The 16,569-nt window shown below is 37.3% G+C and overlaps 1 protein-coding gene and 1 long non-coding RNA gene across 27 annotated transcripts; one reads left to right on the top strand and one right to left on the bottom strand.

Annotated features, from left to right (window-relative positions):
- Positions 1–40: 40 nt before the first annotated feature.
- LOC135633793 (uncharacterized) lies at positions 41–7,364 on the bottom strand. The gene is made up of 9 exons (XR_010495153.1): positions 6,870–7,364; positions 3,246–3,570; positions 3,060–3,109; positions 2,775–2,975; positions 2,330–2,686; positions 1,899–2,241; positions 1,621–1,749; positions 882–1,511; positions 41–407 (listed from the first exon to the last, which is right to left on the bottom strand). It is a non-coding gene; the product is annotated as an uncharacterized LOC135633793 (long non-coding RNA).
- Positions 7,365–8,064: 700 nt separating this feature from the next.
- LOC135634352 (uncharacterized) lies at positions 8,065–15,273 on the top strand. Of its 26 annotated transcripts, XR_010495329.1 has the most exons (8): positions 8,065–8,598; positions 8,745–9,111; positions 9,191–9,229; positions 9,324–9,403; positions 9,487–9,545; positions 9,880–9,939; positions 12,796–12,872; positions 14,955–15,273. XR_010495329.1 is itself a non-coding variant. In XM_065144762.1 (7 exons), the coding sequence occupies exons 3-7, from the start codon at positions 9,223–9,225 to the stop codon at positions 15,197–15,199; spliced, it is 411 nt and encodes a 136-aa protein (XP_065000834.1). In that variant the 5' UTR covers positions 8,065–8,598; positions 8,745–9,111; positions 9,191–9,222; the 3' UTR covers positions 15,200–15,273. The 26 variants fall into 26 exon arrangements, 1 of the variants encoding a protein (XP_065000834.1); XR_010495317.1 differs by having other exon boundaries at positions 9,324–9,540; positions 12,558–12,872; XR_010495318.1 differs by having other exon boundaries at positions 9,324–9,540.
- Positions 15,274–16,569: the final 1,296 nt, after the last annotated feature.

A 16,569-nucleotide genomic window follows, 5' to 3' on the forward strand; every position in this document is an offset into this window, starting at 1 on the left:
TATTTTGTTAGATTATGCAGTAAATTATATGAATAACCGGTGAGCAATAATGTAAATCTTGTCGTGAGAGAAAATGCCATGCGTTGTTGTCCTTTGAATATCTAAAAATGATTTTGGCAGCATCGACAGTGGGGAAATCAATAGGACGCCACACATATATACACACGAGAGTGCCTGTTGTTTCCTTACCTGTCGTAGTCATGTAGGGCAACCAGATCACTGGGAATCGATAAGTTTTCCACCATTGATGAAGACGTACACGCACCTTGGACCAGTTCATGGGAAATGAAAGTCAAGGACCGGTACCATCGCCTTTATTTCCGTGGAGAAACGTTGAAGTCACTTTAGTCTCCTCTTCGTTCAGATATCAACATAATTGCAAATGGGATGGGTCTTGTGGTTTCCTTCTGACAAATGATAAGAGACGATGAGTTTGGAAACGAAAGAAAATATCAGCATTAACTTTTCATCGTTAACAATTCATAAGGAGAATTTATAGTACTAAACATATGTCTACACAGCCGCCATCTCAGTACAGGAAGAAGGACGGTCCATTCTGACATGATAAAAGGAAGTGATCTATCACACCATACGGTCTGGTCCCTTGAGTTAAAAAAACACAGATAAAAAGGTTAATTGGTCCTAAGGAGTCATTCCGAGAGTCATCTTTAACCCACACCCTATCAAATATCTCGTATCATTTCCTATCAAGCACCAGAGAGTCATGACTATGATATGATAAGAACAATATGGTAGTCATCATGAAAGAGAACATAAGATTGTAAGCATGAAGATTTATAATTATGCTATGTCATTAATGCGAAAATGACCTAAATGTCAGGATTGAAATCAATACATAGATCTAATTATACGATACATACCTTTTGATGTCATATGTTCAGAGATCCTGTAGATCTGCTAAGCACCATCTTTAATCTGCAGGCTCCGTCTTTAATCCGATCGCGCTGCGGAATCTGCAGGGAGTACGGAGAGTAGACCATTTCTCCTCTCTTCCTTTCAGGGAGAGACTCGAAGAGAATAACTGAATCCATCAACAGAGATGTACGTCTATACGTGTCAACGTTATCACGCTCTAACACACTAACACACCCTCAACCCCTAGAGATCCTGTCTTTTTATATGCTTTTATAGGCGAGAACAGAGGGTCTACAACGAGATAGATTTCCTCCCATCAAGAATATTTCCGAGGAATCGTTCCGTAGTGGACTTAGTCTTGACTAAATATCTGAACGGAACCCAATTAGTTATTCTATTATATATCTTATTCAATTATAAAAGGACCACATATTCTAACAAAGATCCCTCTACAATCATGAAATCATGAATTGTAAATGTTATTACTATGATAATTATCATAACAAAAATATTCACTTATTACTCTAGTTATAAACTCTCAACAAACCTGGCTCATCAGATGAGGACCATCCAAGGAAAATTTTGATATCTCTCCTCTTAGTATCATCACATGAAGCACCTCTATCATACATTCGCTGACGAATCAAGGAACATGAATTAGGTTTTCTAGTGATATCAGAAGAGGCTCATCAATTTCTGAATGATGAAGTGAAAAATAAGTATAATTTTACTCTCAACACTTACCTTTGTATAAAAATAGTAGCGGTAACAGTAATAACGGTGGCAGTAGCAGCAGCAGTCATAAAAGCATCGATCAGCGAAAAGTTGGTGGCCCGGCTTGTGTGTGGGATTCACCATCGCCTCACGAGCTGCCTGCCACATGCACTGGGCTTTCTCAGTGTGTGGCGACCGAGTAAAAGAGAAAATGATAAGATTCCCTTGGTGTACTGATCTGGCTGTTCCGGTACTGCGACGTGAACTGTTGATAGGAATAAGGAGGAGGGTGGAGGAGAGCCATCTACCTTATCAGTCTTCGTTTTCCTGCTGCATTAGAGATGGGCAGCTATGATTTGATAACCCTCTGACAGCAGCGAGAAGAGGGTTGGAGAGCGCCAGGAAATTAAGCCGACCAACCCTGCAGCCTCGCAGTCCTTTGCCGAACAGCCCGTGAGCTGAAAGCTTTGATTCTTTTGGAGAATGGGACAAGAGGTAAAGTTTCAAACAGTATTTAAAAAAAAAAAAAAAATGACACTTACATAGAGGAGGGAAATTATGGTTTCGTTTCTGAGGACTTCATCAACGATAGGTCGAGCCCAAAGATTGACGACGTTCACTTGCAGAAGACTCAAACTTGGCAGTTTGGGCCTGCAATTTGAATCACCAATCCAGCCCAATATATATGTATGCATATAAAAATGACAACTATGGCCCAGAATAAGCAGCTACCACTGACCTGAGATCTACCGAGAAGGGCAGTCCACAAGTCAATGCGATTTATGCTGATCCTTCGAGATTGAACAAACTGCCAATAACAGAGTTTCTTCATGCTAACTCCGAATCATCGCTTCAATAGCTGCTGTCATGTTGCTGCATGTGAGAAATATCACGATCGACATGCTGGTGAATGTGCACAAGCTCAATAGGCCATCTTATTGAAGCTTTCAGGTCAGTTACATTTGGAAGTCACTCCAGCAGCAAGTAATGCAGAAAATATTTCGGTAGCACATCACTTGGTTGCATTGATCGAAAGATAAAGTCTCAGCTCCGCTAACCGGACATTAATAGATTGCTTCTGACAAATTCAAGAGACCTGCACGCATGTCAAAACTACAGAAAGTCAGCTAAAAGCTATCAAATTAGACAAACTCAAGATAACCACCAGTATCTTGTGTACTAACTCATCCACTGGAGTTTTCTTGTGATGTTGTTTTATTTATTCTTTTTTTTTTTTGAAGTAAGACACTTGGAAACCGAGATTTGTGTGGTCCATTTTCGCGTATATCTCGTCATGCTTGTGTCGATAACCACCAGTATCAACGTGATGCAGTCTTACCCTTTGGTCTAGTCTACATGTTTTCCCACTTCTCTCGATCTCCAACCTGAAAGGGGTGGACAATGACAAGTGATATAGACCAGTAAGATGCATATCAAGACAAGATTTTTTGCTTTGAAGCAGTTCTAACCGCCAAAGGTCTCCAGTATTAAACTCTCCCTCTCCTCCAAAGGAGCTCACCTGTGGATACACCAAGAGACAAATCAGAGCAGTGAAAAGTTGGGAAATATATCGAGGTCTTGACCAGTAAAACAAAATAGAGATAATAATAAGTCACAAAGAAAAACAAAAGCACCATTTTCAGCAGTGCAGTTACCATTGGTTTTTCATTGAGTGACATTCAATCATTGCAGCAACTTGGATGATGATTGTCTTTTATACTGGTGTTGGTCATAAGAACACCTATATCTGTTGGAAGCAGCTCCAGTCCACAATCCATCTTCTAGAAATCAAAGACCTTTCTCCGCGACTTCAAGAGCCAGCAAAAATTCCTTTTGTTCCAGTTACTCGACACCAAGGTAAACCATGCCTGTATATGACGAAAAGTAGATTGCAATTGCAAGACTTCATGCAACCTGAAAAGATCAGGAAGCTGGTGCTAGCTTCAATGCTGGGATTTGACCCACCACAACAAGGCCAACCTTTATCAACAAAATAGGTAAGGATCTCAAATTTTCAGGTATGATTTTGCATGGATCAAGCTTGAAAAATATATGATGTGGGACCAATTTAGAACATCTCTTATTTGAATAAACCCGATTAGTTTATGAGCTATTTCGCATATATCTTAACCTGCCACATGATAAAGTCTGGAATTTTTTTAATTTTATAGTGTTAAATTATCCAAGGAGAAGAAAAAAGATTAAAAAATTAAAATTTTATCTTGATTGAACATTATAAATCTTGATAAAAGATTTTATTCATCTCTACAAAAATAGAAGTTTATCAATAAAAAATGTCATCAAAAGGAAAAATTCAATTTTTATAAGGAAAAAGAGGAAAAATTTTAATGATGATTTATTTCTAAGACAAATTCGGAGTGTTAACTTCTTTGAATTCAACTTTCATAAAGAAGAAAAAGATGAAAAAATTTGATGATGATTTATTTCTAAGACAAATCCAGAGTGTTATCTTCTTCGTGGAAGGGAGGGACAAATGATTTATTTGACTTGATATATTTTTTTTATTTTTATATTTTCATTTTTTTCTTGTAGGCAAATGAAATGTAGTGAACTGTAGGACAAATGACTTTTTTTTCATAAAGAAGAAAAATAAAATTTTTCTTGTACTCAGGACAAATGACTTCTCTTCGTAAAGAAGAAAAATAAATTTTTTTATTTTTTTCTTGGACTCGAGGCTTAAGAGGAAAATGAAATGTAGTGAACATTGTACAATGAATAAGTAAAATGAGTTTAAGCTTATTACTATATTATGTACGTGTGGTACGAGGCCATTTACATCATCATGAGCATGTATAAGTGCTTCGTCTTCATCCGAAGAATTCTCTCCTTCAGCCAGAGCGCATGAGTCTGATAGTTATTTAATTTTTTTTTCATATTCTCTTTTTATTATTGTCTTTTATTCTTATTTTATCTTTCTTTATTCTAAAAAAAGAACTTCGTCTACTCATCTTAAGCTCATCCTACTTCAAAGTGTCTCAATGATTGCCACTTTATATACTATCGCTTTCACGTATATTGACACCCAGGCAAACTACAAATCTTCATTCCAACTATTTTATGTCAGTTATATGGATCTTTATTTTGTTGTCGGTTAGGTTATTGAATGCAACATCCTCAAATAATTCAATAACGATAATGTTATTTCTCATTATTTTCCTCTGCATCCATTTTAATCTTCCATGACTGCTTGTAAAAAGCTTGAAGTGGTCAAATGTCCCTTGCCATAGAACTGAAGTGTCACCACTGAGGCCATATCCATTCTTGCATACTATATGTGCAATCATTCTCATTCTATATTACTTAGTTACACCATCATCTATCTTATTAACCTCATTAGGCGATACTCTTTTTCTCATATGCTGATTTCTAGCTACACAGCATCCTTAGTAGCAATAACTTCCATGTCATGTTTTGCCATTTAGTTCGCAAATTCCATTTTGCTCTTCTTTTTCTCTGCCATGTTCTTATAATGTATCATGTTTTACCATTTAGTTCTCAAATTCCCTTTTACTCTTCTTTTTCTCTGCCATGTTCTTATACACAATTCTCATGCCATTAACCCAAGTTTAATCTGAATCCTTCAAGCAGGTCCCAAGATTGAGAAAGGAGGGAGGATATGTGACACGAGTAACTGACAACTTTAAAATTTGGTCAAATTAATATGTACACAAATCCAAACCACATATACTACAGTGTAAATCAAAGCATCCACCTGGCTGTGGCATCAGCGCAATGAAGAGAAATAAGTGAAAATCTCAAAAGAATAGTGAGCATAATCATGGCACTGAAAAGGTTAGCCAGCATAGATATGCTATGTAAAATAAATCCAGATTTGCAGAATATATATTATACAAGATTATAGAAGATCTAAGGACTACTTATGATCTTAAGTAGACCATATTCTGGGAGGTAGACCCAAAAAAAGAGACAATTGACAATTAACGAAGATACTCCATCTCCATCAAACTAAAGACAATTCAGATACGATGATTTTAGGGATTGTTTGAATTCTTACATCCATGGATGATGCAACATGATGATTCATGCATCTACTTATGAAACACCCAAAACAGGCTGGTGGTTCTTGGCTTTTTTGCAAATGCAGCAATCATAAGTCCCTTATTTGGTTGCTCACTTTTAGAGTCTGCATCAAATGGGCATATTACAAAGACGTGAACCAAATGTAACTTTTGTATCAATGAATTTGTGAATATTGCACCAAAACCAAATTAGCTGCTCAATTAGGTGTAGGCGAAAAAATAGCTTATGTCATTAACAACCACTTGTGTTCGGGGCAAATGCAGGATACAAAGAATCAAGGCCAATGAATGTATATAAGTAGATATGCAAGCCATATGCAGGAATCCCAGTAGCCCCTAAACTGACAAGGTAGACAGCAAGTTCAATGCTATAAGTTAATAAGGAACATAATAAAGAACACTAAACTGCCAAATTACCCATTCCTGGTTGAAGCATGCAGGAGGTTGTGTGGCCATTTTTGTGTTTTCATAAGTTGTAGATTATGAGAGTTCATTAAGTATAACATCATCTTGTTTTGTAGATGAATCAGGTGGAGACTTCACAAACTACATGGTTAATTACATTAGCAAACATTACAATTAAATTAAGTGGAATGAAAAAAAAAATCAATTAAAGTACTAAACTTCGTAGACATCTAATAACAACAAGACATCCTTAGAAAAAGATTAATGGAAGTTGGTTACAAGAATCCTTATTCGTTGCACAGCTCCAAATCAGATACCGATATAAGAGGCATCGAGTTATTGTCTTTACTTCTGCGCAAATGTTATTTTCATCTTCATCTCCTGTTTGCAGGACAACCATCTTGATTTGTCCAATCTTTGCTAATTCATTCTAATCTCTCAATCAGACAAGATGGTTGCCACTGTTTCATCTTCCATTATGTTAATCATCTAGTAAACTACCTTTACTAGTAATATTGATCATCCAGCTCAGAAAAATGTACCAAAGTGATTAAAGAATGACTCAATTACTCTTTAACGTTAGATACTCAAAATGAACCTTTGCCTTAAAGATACTATGAAGAAGGTAATCATCAATTTTCAAATAAACAACTAAAATGTCGAATGGTATCGTATCAATATTCAAACCAGAAATTAATATAGATCTAAAAACAATCACATATCGTTCGCAGAAATCCATGATGTTGATTCAAAGGTATATGATGACAATAATAAGAAGATGAAGAAAGATGCAATGAAGATTCTAGAGAGTACCAGTAGCCAGCTAATCGAACAGACTGCTGCCGCTCCTGGAGCTCTACGGCAGATCCCGCGAGTGCAACCCCAAACTTCGTCCTCTCCGGGGATCAGCTTAATCGCACTACCATAAGTATTCCGCCAAAAGAAATAAAGTTAATCGATGAAGCGATCTGTGATGGCGGATGAGACCCACGAAAATTGACGCCCTGTTGGGCGGCGGCGACAGGAGAGGGGAAGCCCTGGGGAACTCGACACCCAGGTAAAGGAAGAGGGTGAGGGCTAAGAAGAAGAAGACCATCAGGAGGAGGAGGTCCAGGATCAATTCTGCTGCCTAAACGGGAAGCATTGGAGATCGAGGGAAGAGCCGGCCGGCAGCCATAGGCGGAGGAGTCAGAGGACGGAATCTTGTAGCCGAAGGGGCCCCGTCGGAGCGACGGCGACTCGCTTCACGCGGCCCTCCAGAGAGGTCGGCGACTCGCAATCTCCTTTGCAGACTGAAAGCGTAAAAAAGTTGCAGCGGTCCTTCGTGTGATTCTGGCAAATCACATAGCGAAACGTGGCACATAAATGATGATGTGGCTTGAAATGATTTGTTGGTAATTTTTTTACGTCCCGAGTTTCAAATAACAGTGCAGGCAGATGTTATTGGATCAAATCTAAATTCAAACCCGATAAGTTTACGCAGATGTTATTGGATCGATTCTCAATCCAAACCCGATAATTTTACGGGATCCGTATCCGGATCCCGATCCAATTAAATACGAGTCGTGTGCTTTCAAATATCAATTCCGAATGCAATTATAACATTGCCACGGCACGACATTAGCTGATCAAGTCAAACAACAAATAGACGATGAGTTACGAAATAAAATAATTCTCCACCATATGAATATGAATGCTACACCAACCCCCAGTCAAATCAATTCAACAGCCGACAAGGAAGTTGGACCCCACATCTCAGGTACGCTCATGGATTTGGTGTTTTCTTGGGTAATTGAAGCTTCCAAGTATCCGCAAACGTCCGCGTACTGGAAATAATGCGGACTCTGGAATCGTACCTGTCCCCCGCACTCGACGAACTCCCCATTCTCCATCGTCCCCCGCCCCAACTACCTAGACCCCACCTTTATTGTCCAATCAAGTGGTCCCGCGAATCCAGGTGTCCCGTTTCTTACATGCCTAATCACGTGGTTCATGCTGTTGTGCATCGTTCTGTTCCTAATAATAATTGCCACGAGAGAGAGAGCGAGGGAAGCGAGTACGGTCGCCGTCTTCAATCCCTAGTCTCTTGATCTGGAGAACACCAGCTCCAAGTGAATCCCCTTCGATTTCTCGATCGCAGGGACTGGGAGAGCGAGAGAAGAGGTGAGACGAACCTCGAAGAGGAGCTGGAGGATAGGATTGGATTGGATTTGGTGTTAGTTTCTTTGCGTTGTCTGCAGCGGGAAGGGAGGAGGGTTGAGATTTCATGTGTGGCGAAGGGCGGTTGACAGAAGAGAGTGAGCACGCATCGGGTTGAAATGGCACAAGACGGTGCTGTTTCCGCTGCGTGCTTACTTCTCTTCCTGTCAGTCAGCGTTTGTTGTACTTTTCTTCCGGCGAGAGCGAGGCTTGGAGACCCGTGCCTTTCCCCTCCGCCCTTTGTCCATGACTGGTCTCTTGTCGGAGTTTCCATCCATTGATCTTAATGTTGGCTCGTCGGATATGTTTGACGAAGACTGGTGGATGGTTGATGGTTTTCGAGGTAGAGATTGACGCAAGTTGTTCTTTTTTTAATCTGCCTATGCCTCTTTGTTTCTTTCATGTGTTCTTTCGTTTGCTCCAAGGAACTGCAAGTGATAGTAATCGATTTCTAATGCTACAGTTTTCTAATACTTGGGGGAATTTTAGGAAAGAGCGTGACTTTTGAGAAGGCGAGAGAGTACAGCCTGCCCCTATTCGGATCGCGTTGAAGTGGATGAGCGAGAGAGCAAGGAACCAGAAAGAGTACATGCGCTAGGCCTTTCGCTCAGCAGATCGACTGTTCGGCCATTACGGAAGCCATTTGTCTGCCAGTTTTACCTTCCTTCTTGTTCCCCTCTTCTATTTTATCGTCTTTGTTTAGTTTTTCTTTGTTCCTCCTTTGTTTTTTGCTGGTCTTGACTGGGGTTTGGTGGTAAGCTAATGGGTATGGAGAATAGGTGCTCTCGAATATTCATCTCTGCAGTAGCTTCGCCAGGTTGCAGAAAAGTTCAGTTTTGGTTACACATTATGAATTGTAAGGTTCTCTTTCTTCTAAGCATGTTTTCCCCTTTGTTGTGATCATGTCTCATTTGCCTCGGATGTTTCTTTGCCAGGTTGGAGAAAGTATTAGTTTTGATGATACTCCATGAACCGTAAGCATCACTCGCTTTTGTGTTTTTGCCCCTTATTTCTTTCATTCGACCATCTTTGCACTCAAAGATTCTATTTTTTTGCTTCGTTTTACAGCCATAAATGTTTCTTGTTTTGGATAATGAAGTACCTTCCTTTTCGGTTTTGATGATGATGACAACTCCTGAATGGTTCAGGTACTTCTTCATTCAGGGTTTGGTAATTATCGGCCACATTCACTATCTTCATATTTTTCATTCCACGTGCCTTGGTTGACTAGATGAACTAATTGAGCGAAAGGGAGCGATCTTTCATGACCTTTCCATATCAAGATGTCAGGTTCTTTTAATCTTCACCGAAGTGTTCGTTTCTTGCCTCCACTTGGAGGTGGTACCATGGCTGCAGTAGCTTATTCCATGACGATCCCTCCTGGGTTTACTATCCTTATGGCTCAAAATCTTGTTGCTTGACTTTGTGGAACTCATAACTTTACTAGTTTATAGTTGGTTCCTCCTGGTTGTCTCTCTTTCCTTTATCTGGTATGACACCGAGAAACAGACTGTTGCAAAAAAAACCCCACAAGTTGTTTTGGAAGATGATATTTTTCGTTTTATTGCAGTCCACCTTAGGTGGTCCAGCCACTCATTTGTTTCTCTGTCGTTTGTGGTTGAAGGAATGGTTCGGTGTCTGACCATGGAAGACGACATTTTTATTATTTTCTTTACCCACTGAGGTAGGCTGACACTTTTGGTGTATTGCTCATCTTCTATAATTCCTTAAATTTGTTACATTGCTTTTTTTTAATCGATTTAATTTAATGAATAAGGATTTGACAACGTGAGGAGTGTCTTGTATTAGTTTAGACAATAATTTTAATTTTTTAGGTGGAACAGTCCATAGATTGTCTGGCAGAATCGACCTCTCATTAAGATGGACAACTTTTGGACTAGGTTGACTTCGTTTTTGATATGAAAGAGCATGATTGACTTCCTTCCAAGGAATCTGAAGGATCTTAGGTTTGTCTGCATTGTTCATCAGCTCAGGATATTATTTGGTAAAGGATTCATCATACTGTATTTCAAATTTTTGGACCTTCTGCATTTACACAAAAAAGAAGCTTCATATAGGAGCCCAAAGTCCATGTTAGTTGTAGGAACTAGATTTTTACTGGCTTATCAGATTATGCACTTGGATTTTCTTGCTAAGATACTTTTAGTAACAGTAAGCAATTAGGGTTATGTCACTTTCATCAAATTATTTTCAAGATGAGGTTGTTCTTAGACCATTGAGCAATCTACCAGCAAATTCATTTAGGAACTTTTGGATGATAACTATATGGTAGGAAAATTGAAGTAATAACTTAGATAGTAGAGCTTTTAAAATTTTTGGTTGCAAGGATCTTCTGAATTGTCGCCACAATGAAAAGATATACCAACTGATACCTAGTAAGTCCATGATTAGGTCATGGAGTGCCCAACTATAAAGTAGTCCTATGAATTGTCCTGGCATTTTGAGTTATTCATGATGAATTAGGAGAACAATGTTAGTTCTCCCAATTTTCCTTTTTATTAATTCCTTCTAACTTGAGAAACAGAGTTCTAATTTGAATCCTGTAATTAGTGCTATTAATGCATATTAAATACGCTAGTATGATCCCTTCTTTATGTTCATAAATATAGGAGAAGACATTTATATTAGCTGAAATTATTTAGGTATTAAGGTAGAAACATGCATCTCTTCTAACTTCTGGAGTTCTGTTAAACTTTTAGATATCTAGATTATTTTGAGTTTAAGATCCTGCTATTTTGCTATTGGCAACCATGATGCATATCATCCATTAGTCACCCTACCACGAGGACTGTATATCCCACTTAGTGGTGGATCTGGAACAAATAATATTTACCTTGTCTTTGACACCATCAGTACTATCAAAAGTAGCTGTTCTTGTTGTCTTTAAGCTGAATGACTTATGAGGAATCACTTAGTCCACCACATTCTATCTGCCATAACCATTTTACAGTTGAACAATGTTTATAATCAAGCTAATAAAGTATTACATTATGCATATTATCCGTGGTTGTACTACATATTTGAAGTAGATAAAAATTCATTATCATAGAACTTGGAAAATGAAGGCTACATGCAAAGTGCTAATTAAACATCAATAAGATTTATCTTATTTATATTCTAATGATATCATCCTCTTGTGATAGTTCCAAATTTCGAAGTCATATTCAGTTGATTGCTTCTTGTTTTGTCATTTCCCCAGTCAAACGTTAATTATCCTTTCTTTTCTACATCGGTTTTATTCAGTGGCTGAAGGCCTTGTCTTGCAGATGGTTAAGTTGGCTCTTGAGAAGAGTCAGACTTGACTGGTCTTGCTTCCGAAGCCTTTATCCTTCTGCTGCTCTGAATCCTTCGACTTCAACTCTTCATAAATTTCCCTATACATTCGTAATAGTAGTAGTACAACCAGGCATCCTAGGCTTAAATGAGTTTGCAAGCACTGGAATACTTTAAGGAATACAAGGACCAAGCGTAAGCTTGGGTCAAATGTGTAAGAGGCATATATCTTTTTTTCTGAATATTCGAACACCTAGCTGAAATATTATGATATCAAGGGGAACATGATTATCTTTAAAATTACAGAGTTGAGTTATTATGATAGCAAGGTGAACATATTTATCTACAAATTACAGGGACATGAAATTCAGACTGACCTTTTATGCGCATAGTCAGATTTTACAACCTAAATACATTGACTCTGGACTGTTTCACTATGTAATGGAAACTTCAATGAAAGAGATAGATAAAGAAAGACTTTATAGGACATCCCAACAACAATATGTCATAAAGTTCCAACTATTTAGAGTAAGCTACATGGATCTTATCTCTCTATTTAGCTCAATTTAGGCAAATATCACTAGTCAAACTAAGAGCGATCAGGGTTGTTTTAATTAATTTTAACAAAGTGTTTTAGGTCCTTTCTATCTCTACTAGCACTAGTAGCGTTAATTGATTCATTCCATCCGCACTAGTAGCCTGATTTTTATGTGAACTAGATCATGAATAAAGTCACAATCAAGTCACTTGATCATAAGCTAAATTTACATCAGTTTTCTTTTTTCCGAACTTAATAGAAGATTCGATGTGCGCAATTCTATCCGCAGCCTATTTGGAACTTCTTAAACTCGAACCTAGATGACTAAATAATTTTTCTAACTTGAATTTTTTTCCAAAATATAACCTCGTAGCATATACAAGTTCATGCTGGACTCAAAGCACCATAAAATTACCACAATGAATATATACAAATAGGGATTGACTTCTTGGGATATCTGACCTTCACAGGGCTGTCCATCCAGGTTGGAGGCATGAATCTATGCAGAACAAGTTTTATCGGCCAGAACATATAAAGCCCATTGATCTTGGTTAAATGATGGTAAAAGTACGACCATAACAATCTGACGAGGAAGCATACTAATATTTCAATGAAGATCCTTATTTCTAAACAATATTGTTGTAAATACTTGAGAATTGATAAATACAACTTAAGCTGATATTGACATGCAATTGTTGATTGGAACAGATCAGCACAGTTTAGGCTAGCCAGCATTATTGTCTTGGCATGGACTTTGGCATACTCGACACATGCAATCCTTAATTGTCAGTATTTTTTTTATTAAATATTTTCATAGGACATAGTTGACTCTATAGTGAGGAACAGAACTTTTTATAGTCATGCAAAAAACTTCTGAAAAATTCTTTCCCTAAATATTAGAATTGTTTTGGGTTTAAAATTTATAATCTCCCATTCTTTAGTATTACTTGAAGAAATTAATATACATCTATCTCAAATTAAATTGCATGTATAGGAAATCAATTGGAAATAGCACATGTGTGGAAATGTGGAAACAGAAGCTAAGCAGAAGTCTAAACTCTAAAGCATGAAACAGAAAACATAACAAACTATATAGAATATCCACTACATATTCTAGTTCTCTGCATGTACATCAGTCCTATGTCATGATGCATAAATACTTGTTCTTGTTCAGGCATTTAGATGATTAAACCACCAGCAGAATTTAGACTTTGTATGGTGAGCAGCATGTTTCATAAAGTGTCAATAGCATCGCAACCTAAAATTGGTCCTGAATTGTATTTTTTATTGGTCTGAGAATTCACAAATACCAAATTAAGACACTACCTTTTTTAGATCAATTGGAAAGTAATGTTAATATCAAAAATTTCAACTTAAGAGTTTCTGAGATGTACATCTTTTTTTTTTTTCCACGAACTGTAATAAAGGTCTAGTCGAACATTATGGGTTATTCCTGTGGATTATGTAATCTGCTATGTTGTGTACATGTATATGTTAATAGATTGATCTGACCAGCTAATTCTATCAACAGGTTGTGTAAGAGTTTGTGGATATTGAATCTTTCTTTTGGTGGACAAGTCTGCTACGATAAGATAGTTCTGTTATGATCTATTTTCAAATCATGATAATGATCTTTTTGTGTGTGTAGGATAAGGTTGTATACGTTGATCCTTTCCAAACCTCAGTGATATGCCTCATGTGCTAGGCCACCCTTTGTTTAGGATAGTGGTTTTTTAATCATCTTCTCAAATAGTTAATTTGGAGTTAGCCTTTAAGTCATGAGACTTACAGATTTGCAAAATGTTTAATTATTTTTTCTCTGATTCATACAATGAACTGACAATTGGTTTGCGGTCAACTACGGATGATTATCGTAGTTACTGCAATTATAGTTGTCATCGATTCACTGAATTCCCTTTGATGATATATCATGTTTATTGTTTGAGAGTCTTTTTAAGTTGTCTCGTCTTATTTTATGGAGTCTGAAATTCCTTATAGTCATATTTAGGAATGAAGCAATTTAAGAGGAGATTTCTGTATATGCTGGGTGATTTCTGTATATCTGGTATATAACACTCAACTTCTCATCTACCATATATAATGAATATGCAAAGTTAAAGCAGGAACAAGAAAAGGATCTGATTAACTCAACAGTAGCCTACATTTGTGGTAACTTCAATGGCAGTTGCACTCACAATTTCTCAGGTTGTGTGGTAAATCGTAAGTTGAAATTGTCATAGTTTCGAGAATTAGTATGTATGTCAAGAATTAACATTTATTTATAGATTATGTTGTTGGGGATGTGTTGTCCGCTTAACTAAATTCTGAAAATTTATGAACTAGGTTCTTTCAAATAATTGTTTTTCTCAAAACTTATGTGAGGACCTAATCATCAAATGCCTCTCTTTTTATTTGCCAAAATATCACTGTACTGCTTTTTGGAAGCTTTGATCCTCAGATACTTTCTCCTCATCTTTTAGTGGCATTTTAGATTCTTCTTAAACCACAGTTGTATTGCTTTCCTATTCATCAGGCAAATCTGCACAATGAAACATGCAACGTTTCCGTATGGTGTAGTAGCATTTTAAATTCTTCTTAAGCCACATTTCTGTTGCTTTTCTATTCTTTAGGCAAATATGCACAATGAAGCACGCTATGTTTCCGTATGGTTTAGTAGCATTTTAGACTCTTCTTACACCACAGTTCTGTTGCTTTTCTATTCTTGGGGCAAATCTGCACACAATGAAACATGCGATCTTTCCATATGGTTTAGTAGCATTTTAGATTCTTCTTAAACGACAGTCGTGTTGCTTTTTCTATTTTTTTCAGGCAAAATTTAAAGTGTTGTTCTTTCATTCTCCTTTCAGGTTTTAGATTACATCTCATATGGACACAATCTTACAGACAAACAATAAGGCTGCAGCCAGCTATACTGTTTATACAGAGCCAAAATGCTTGTCAACTGCATGTGGCCTTAAATGGATGTGTAAGATTTTGCTTCAACGGACTGCCATTACTTACTTCAGGGGATGGAGAGGAGGAAGGAAGAGTAAGAAGAGAAAGGAGGACGCATTGCTCCTTCCTTCCACGCGGAAACTTTTTCCACTTGTAAATTTGGTATTAGCATCAATTGTTACTGCCGTTTATTCTGTGAGGCAAAATTACATATCGCTTCAAAACAATTAATTTCAGTTTAGCATATATCTCTTTGTAAAATTTAAAAATCTTCATATGTCCATTGTGGTTGGTCGAAATATTAAACATCATTAACATCTATTAGAAATTTAGTTGTTAGAACATTAAGAGTATTTTAGATATCAAACTATAGTTTCTACTTTCTAATTGAACTTATCTAGTGTCAAATTTTAGTTAGTCATGATTAATCTGAATTTTAGGGATGGATGTTAATTAGAGGGATGTATGTGCTATATGAATTTTGCTAGGGTAAATATATTAATTTCAAAACTATATTGCTTATAATTAAGAGAGGTATGCGATCGAGAGAAAGAAAAAAAGAAAGTTTCTTTCACACGTGGCTTGTAATTAACGGGGTTGATTGGAATAATAATTTTAGCCCCAAAGCCAACGCTGGGTGGGACTATTTTATGGGCTGCCCTATGGGCCTTCTGGGCCTGCTTATGAAATAGATTGGATTGGAACGGTGGGCCATCATCATCATCATCAACACCCTCGCATGAATCATCCAAACCATCTGATTCACGGGAAAAAGAAAAAGGATTGCATGCTTTGGATATCAATACTTTCCATCAGAGAAAATTATTAAAACTTGTTTAAATATTGTTATACTCATAGTAAATGAACGGTTGAGATCAAAAGTTGGAGTGTGATGGACGGTCATGGAGGGGGAACCTTTTGCATGATTTGGTGTAAATAAAGCATTGGCTTTCGTTGTTGGTTGTCCTACGAAAGCCACGAGCCATCAAAGTGTCGGGGGGCCACCTGCGCTTGTGATTAGGCTGAGGAGCTTAAACATTAAGCAAAGTTGGACCGACCGGTGCTGCTTGCCAGTTCAGTGTTACTTGGGAGGAACGCACTCAGTGGAACTCAACATCTAACCGAGCTGTCTTATCTTTTTCATGTATTCATCTCTCTCTCTCTCTCTCTCTCTCTCTCTCTCTGAAGCTATATTTATAATCTTTTACATGTCTTCATCTAAAAATTCACTATTAGATTATTCTTTTACAATATGATTAGATATATTAACCACTAGAAATACAGTAAATTAGTTTATCAAAATAAATTGTATCATTCGATATAAGACCGATATTTCCGGTTTTGCACTATATCTTAATTTTTTTTATAAAACTAAATAAGTACTTGGCGTTAACATTTGTCGGTCACATCGGTATAGATATCAATCAGAAATAATCCTTTGCCCATTACCTATTAGACAACCCCACAACTTTCATACATGTTGTGAGAAGGAAGATGACACCACCACTTGCTCTTCTTCTTGCATGC

This window comes from Musa acuminata, chromosome BXJ3-3 (assembly GCF_036884655.1).
Source record: "Musa acuminata AAA Group cultivar baxijiao chromosome BXJ3-3, Cavendish_Baxijiao_AAA, whole genome shotgun sequence".
Lineage (NCBI taxonomy): Eukaryota > Viridiplantae > Streptophyta > Magnoliopsida > Zingiberales > Musaceae > Musa > Musa acuminata.

What these genes read in the sequence shown, in the direction of transcription:
- LOC135634352 (XM_065144762.1), top strand. An exon ending in TATTTTCTTTACCCACTGAG is followed by an intron (nt 9,940 to 12,795) that starts GTAGGCTGACAC and finishes TGATTGGAACAG; the next exon opens with ATCAGCACAGTTTAGGCTAG. An exon ending in GACACATGCAATCCTTAATT is followed by an intron (nt 12,873 to 14,954) that starts GTCAGTATTTTT and finishes TTCTCCTTTCAG; the next exon opens with GTTTTAGATTACATCTCATA.